Source organism: Musa acuminata, chromosome BXJ2-5 (genome assembly GCF_036884655.1).
Source record: "Musa acuminata AAA Group cultivar baxijiao chromosome BXJ2-5, Cavendish_Baxijiao_AAA, whole genome shotgun sequence".
Taxonomy (NCBI): domain Eukaryota; kingdom Viridiplantae; phylum Streptophyta; class Magnoliopsida; order Zingiberales; family Musaceae; genus Musa; species Musa acuminata.
The window spans coordinates 8942924-8949250 of record NC_088342.1 but is presented as its reverse complement, the minus strand read 5'-3'; the positions used below and the strand labels follow the sequence as shown (position 1 = coordinate 8949250).

General features: G+C 42.3%; 1 protein-coding gene across 1 annotated transcript; it reads right to left on the bottom strand.

The window, feature by feature from the left end:
- Positions 1-537: 537 nt before the first annotated feature.
- LOC135613257 (probable leucine-rich repeat receptor-like protein kinase At1g35710) lies at positions 538-4106 on the bottom strand. Its single transcript, XM_065110358.1, has 3 exons — positions 3922-4106; positions 865-938; positions 538-731 (listed from the first exon to the last, which is right to left on the bottom strand). Exons 1-3 carry the CDS (start codon positions 4104-4106, stop codon positions 538-540), a joined length of 453 nt encoding a protein of 150 aa, XP_064966430.1.
- Between the last annotated feature and the right edge of the window lie 2221 nt (positions 4107-6327).

Below are 6327 nucleotides of genomic sequence, written 5' to 3'. Positions count from 1 at the left end.
AGAAAGAAAGGGAAAGAAAGGGAAGAAGACAAGGACAACGTAGAGAGACTGTTCTCAATCATCTAGCAGTGTTCTCATCTCAGGTTAGATCAAATCTACAATAGGCTCTTGCTGTGATTACTTGGGAGTTTTAGATATTGTGGGCAGTGACGTGATCCTTATATCCCAGTTATTCTCTTGTGGTTGTTGCTAGGGTTTTGGGCAAGAGATTGAGATTTGTACATTCATTATTCTCATAGTGGATTATCTCTAGTTTGCCCCGCCTTGTATCCCAGTTATTCTCTTGTGGTTGTTGCTAGGGTTTTGGGCAAGAGATTGAGATTTGTACATTCATTATTCTCATAGTGGATTATCTCTAGTTTGCCCCGTGGTTTTTACCCTTCACATTGAAGGGGTTTTCCACGTATATCTTGGTGTTATGTTTGATTGTGTTTCCATTTTATTCCGCTGCGTATTTTGGTCTTCTAGTATTTGTTCCTATACAAAGGTTATTCCTGTTTATCTCCCCATCAGAGCCAAGCTCAAAACTGTAACCACTTAATCCGCAACTTGACCCTTAGGAACAAGTAGACGTCGGTCCAATACGTCTTTCACAAAGCCATCATTGATCGGTGAAGACGACAGAATGGAAATGAGTACTTCTCCATACTCTCCTATCAGCAACTCCAGCGTCACGACTCCGAAACTGTACGCGTCGCATTGGGTGGTCACTCTCATTGTATATGCAAGCTCTACAGACAACAAGAGCCAATGATCAAACCGCCAATCCATATAGATCTCCTCCGAAATATAATTTGAAGATGTTCTCAATTGCAGATAGTCTTAATTTGCACAAACAACGAGATCTGAGAGAGAGAAACTTACCAGGTGCCAAGTAACCCCGCGTGCCTGCAAGCATGGTCCAATTTGATGAATCCGGCTTCAGTAGTCGAGCAATTCTAAAGTCGGAAACATAAGCCTTGAATTCGGAATCAACTAGGATGTTGTTGCTGGTAATTGTTAGTTTGGCAAGTCCCATAGTCCCACATCGGGAAAATCAGACTTGTTGTCTCGTCTTGGAACTATAAATAAGGGCCTGAGCTTTGATGTTAGACACACCACAAGAAGTACAGCAGGCATCACAAGAAAACCTGCTTATGGTTTGAAGTCTTCTTGTTTAGGAAGCTGAAGGTGTTTTATGGCCTAGGAACATTTCCTAAGGCATTTGTAAGTGTCCCTCTTTTATAATAGTAATTTGCTCCTCTTTCTTCCGTGGATGTAGGTCAAAGTCATTTGACCGAACCACGTATATCTGGTGTTCTGGTGTTTTGTTTGTTCTTGTCGCTTTTATTATTTCCGCTTTATTGTCTTTGTTGTGTTGCCAAAATTACCCTTTGGTAAATATCCTGGGGCTAGCTCTAACAAACTGGTATCAGAGCCTGGTTTTGGGATCTTTTGGCAACGATGACAATAACAAAGATTGTTGTCGAGAAATTCGACAGAAATGTCAACTTCGGCATGTGGCAACTCAAGATGGAGGCCATTCTGGTTCAAGACGGAGTTGATTTGGCACTTCAGGGTGCTGAGAACATTCCAGATGGTACGTCAAAGGAAGATCTTGCGGGTATGGATAAGAAGGCCCGATCCAGCATCATTCTAAACCTCTCTGACGAGGTTTTACGGGAGGTAGCTACGGAGACTACGGCTAAGAGCATGTGGGACAAGCTTAAAGCCTTGTACATGAAGAGGACAGTGGAGAATCGTCTCTACTTGAAGCAGAGTCTATATATGCTTCGGATGACTGAAGGTACATCTATACTCTCGCATCTTGATAAGTTTGATTCTTTGGTTATGGATTTGGAGAATATAGATGCAAAAATTGATGATGAGGATAAGGCTTTGTTGCTCTTGTGTTCTCTTCCCCAATCTTTTAAGCATTTCCGTGATACTTTGATTTATGGAAAAGAAACAGTTTCGTATCAGGAAATTAAGTCTGCACTAAAATCTAAGGAGCAAATAGACAGAGATATCACTGGGGAAAGTAGAGGAAATCAGGCTGAGGGTCTGGTTGTCAGGGATAAAATGGATAAAAGAGAATTTGACAGTAGTAGATCTAAATCTAGATCTAAATCCAGACATAGAAATTTGGAATGCAGATATTGTCATAAAATGGGCCACTGGACTTTTGTGAACACTGCATTTTTGGAAAGCAGAAAAGAGTCAGCTTCAATTCTCCGGCAGTTCACAAAACGAAAGGTACTCTTGACTATATTCATTCAGACCTTTGGGGTCCAGCTCAAGTTCAGTCTAAGGGTGGTGCCAGGTATATGTTGACTTTCATTGATGATTATTCCAGGAAAGTTTGGGTTTATTTTCTGAAGCATAAAAATGATGTTTTTCTAACCTTTAAACAATGGAAGGCTTTGATTGAGAAGCAAACATGTAAACAGATTAAGCGGCTTCGAACAGATAATGGCATGGAATTTTGTGAAGGTGACTTTGAAGAATTCTGCAAAAATGAAGGAATCGTTCGGCATCGCACTGTTAGGATGACACCCCAGCAAAATGGTGTGGCAGAACGTATGAATAGAACACTCTTGGAGAGAGCGAGGTGTATGATCTCAAATGCAGGGTTGACAAAAGACTTTTGGGTAGAGGCGATTAATATGGCCTGTTACGTTGTCAACCGCGCTCCTTCTGCAGCACTTAACTTTAAAACTCCAGAGGAAGTTTGGTCAGGTACTCCTGCTGATTATTCTGATTTTAAAATTTTTGGGTGCCCAGCATACATGCATGTAAATGAAGGAAAATTAGAGCCTCGGGCTAAAAAGTGTATTTTCCTTGGGTATGCTTCTGGGGTGAAAGGATACAGATTATGGTGTCCTGATCCCAAATCCCCAAAATTTATAATCAGTAGAGATGTTACTTTTGATGAATTATCTATGCTATCTTCTAAAGAGGAATCTATTAGTTGTACAAATGATAGTGCGCAGAAGCAGGTGGAGCTTGAGATTGGTAGTTCAGATTCTTTTAAGTCGAACTCTTCTACTCAAAGAATGCCAGTAGGTGGTCCCGAGTCTACTGATGCAGATGATCCAGAGGAAGAGCAATATTCCATAGCCAAGGATAGACCACGGAGAAATATTCGACCACCACAAAGGTATGCAAATTTGGTTGCATATGCTTTGTCTGTTGCAGAAGAGACAAGTGAAGTTGGTGAGCCTACTTCCTACTCAGATGCAGTTTCTTGTGATAATTCCGCTAAGTGGTTGATTGTGATGAATGAAGAAATAGAATCTCTCCATCGGAATAGAACTTGGGGTCTTGTGAAGCCGTCTTTGGATAAGAAAATTGTTGGATGCAAATGGGATACCATTGCTGAAGGAAAAGTCCTTGTTCAGAAAATTCATACGAAGGACAATCCAACTGATATGTTTACGAAGCCTCTTCCGGTTTACAAGTTCAAGCAGTGCTTGGACTTGGTTGGTGTTCATTGTTGGTGATTGCCCGTTGGGGCTTTTGTGAAGAAGGTGGAGCAAGTTTTGTTGGGACATGCCAAGGTGGAGATTTGTTAGTTTAGCAAGTCCCATAGTCCCACATCGGGAAAATCAGACTTGTTGTCTCGTCTTGAAACTATAAATAAGGGCCTGAACTTTGATGTTAGACACACCACAAGAAGTACAGCAGGCATCGCAAGAAAACCTGCTTATGGTTTGAAGTCTTCTTGTTTAGGAAGCTGAAGGTGTTTTATGGCCTAGGAACATTTCCTAAGGTATTTGTAAGTGTCCCTCTTTTATAATAGTAATTTGCTCCTCTTTCTTCCGTGGATGTAGGTCAAAGTCATTTGACCGAACCACGTATATCTGGTGTTCTGGTGTTTTGTTTGTTCTTGTCGCTTTTATTATTTCCGCTTTATTATCTTTGTTGTGTTGCCAAAATTACCCTTTGGTAAATATCCTGGGGCTAGCTCTAACAGTAATATCTCGATGAACGATAGGCAGAACACAATCGTGATGCATGTAGAACAGAGCACGAGCAACATCCTTCACGATGCTCACTCTCTTCACCCAGTCCAATTCAGCTGCAGTGTCGCTTCGGAGGACAGATCCCAGACTTCCTCTCTCCATGTACTCGTACACCAGAAATTTGTGTCGAGGAAAGGTGCAGAACCCATAAAGCTTAACGATATTGCGTCTAAGAGCAGTTTACGCAGTTTGCGTCTAAGAGCAGTTTACACAGTTTACGTCTAAATGCAGTTTGCGTCTAAATGCAGTTTGCGTCTAAATGTAGATTGCGTGCAAGCGTAGTTTGCGTCTAAGCGCAGTTTGCGTCTAAGCGCAGATTGCGTCGAAACTCAGATTGCGTCTAAGCGCAGTTTTCGCCTAAACACAGTTTTACGTCAAAACATAGATTCGGAAAGATCTGAACTTAGACACTCGTTCGTAAAAGCGCAGAAGTCAGTTTGCAGTTATAAATGGAATCAAAACATAAACTGTAGAGGAACTCGTTCGTAAAAGCGCAGAAAACAGTTTGCAGTTATAAATAGAATCAAAACGTAAATGTAAACTGCAAAGTAAAGATCGTACGAAAACACCGATTTACGTCTGAATGCAGATTTGGAAAAATCAAAACTTAGAAACTTGTTCGTAAAAGCGCAGAGAGCAGTAGCTATGTAGGAGGTTTGCAGTAATGATAAAGTGCTTAAAATAAAAGAAAACCAGAGATTTAGAGTGGTTTGGTCAGTCTTGACCTACTCCACTTTTGGCTTCCTCCACCGACGAGGTCATTGACGTCAACTAGAGGCCTTCCTTCAATATGCGAAGGCCAACTGCCCTTTTACAGTTTCACTCCTTTTGACGGGCTCAGGAGACAACCCTTACAGAACCTTTCTCTCATCTCTTTACAACTCAAGACTTGAAGAACAGAAAGAGGAGAACTTTTGGACTTTACACAAATTTGAGCTCTTAGAATCACAGAAAAGATCAAGAATTCGGTGTAGTTCTGTATCTTTTCAGTGCTGAATGGGTGGGGTATTTATAGGCCCCAACCCAGTTCAAATTTGGAGCTCAAAACGATCAAATCCTGGAATTCCGGGATCAGGCGGTTGCACCTCCTGACTGGAGAGGTTGCACCGCCTGGCAGAGCTCGAAGACTGAGCCTCTGGGCGGTGCCACCTCCCTGCCAGAGCTCGAAGACCGAGCTCAGGCGGTTGCACCGCCTGGTAGAGCTCGAAACTTGAGCTCTGGCGGTGCTACCTCCTGACAGAGGAGGTTGCACCACCCAGTCTCGCTCGGAGACTGAGCCCTGGGCGGTTGCACCTCTTGGCTGGGGCTGTTGCACCGCCCAGTCTCGCTGGGAGACATAGCCTGGGCGGTGCTACCTCCCTGCCTGGGCGGTTGCACCTCCCACAGCAACCTGGGTTCGAATGGATTGAACCATTCGACCCAATTTGAGTTCTTCAGGGGCCCAATTGCCCCAGGATTAAGCTAATGGGATCACCTCCCATTTCTAACTTAATCAAAGTGCTAACTACGATTATTTCCTAAGACATATTCTGCAGCTTGCTTCGGTGCGTCACTCGCTTCTTCCGGCGAGTTTCCGGCGAACTTCCGTCGATCATCCGATGAACCCTCGGTGATGCTCCTGCGGACTTCCAGCAAACTCCTAGACTGCGACGATCCACTTGGCAAGTTCCGACGAGCTCCTTTGGCAAGCTTCTGGACTTCTCGGATTTGTTCCCGCAGAACCTCCGACGACTGTCCGAACTTCCGTCGAGCTCTCGAACTCCCAACGTGATCATTGTAATGACTCCAGCGCAACTCCTGCTGCATGTCTTACTTTCATCGTAGTTAATCCTGCACACTTATCTCAACACACTGATTAGACAAACAATTGTCAATTGACTTCATCATCAAAATCCGAGATTCAACAATCTCCCCCTGACAATCAATTGATAATGGAGTTAACCTTAACTCTCCCTGTCAATATGCCATACTTCTTGAATTTAAAAACTTTATAAATTCAAGAGACATATTCCCATTATGATTCCTATCATAATGTATCTCTTTGAAGATGATGTCAAGGCTTGACATTCATTTTCAAATATAACAAGTTTGAATTATGGTTATTTGTAGCAATTCATCATATTGTAAGATATCGACATGTAAAGCTGTGAAGCAAGATTTTGATATCATTACATGATGTACACATTTTGAATATTTTAGCAAATGTAGTATTGCATCACATGATAAGATATCAGTTCGTACGATGCAAATTTTTGTTTGATATCTTTATACAGGAAATATGGCAATCATATATTTCTTGGTGATGCAAGTATGGCCTAATCAT

Coding starts and splice junctions, on each gene's coding strand:
- LOC135613257 (XM_065110358.1), bottom strand. CDS start 4,106: ATGGAGAGAGGAAGTCTGGGATCTGTCCTCCGAAGCGACACTGCAGCT. Junction 939..3,921: donor CCCAGGATATTTACCAAAGG/GTAATTTTGGCA, acceptor TTCCGACTTTAG/AATTGCTCGACTACTGAAGC. Junction 732..864: donor GCGGGGTTACTTGGCACCTG/GTAAGTTTCTCT, acceptor TGTTGTCTGTAG/AGCTTGCATATACAATGAGA.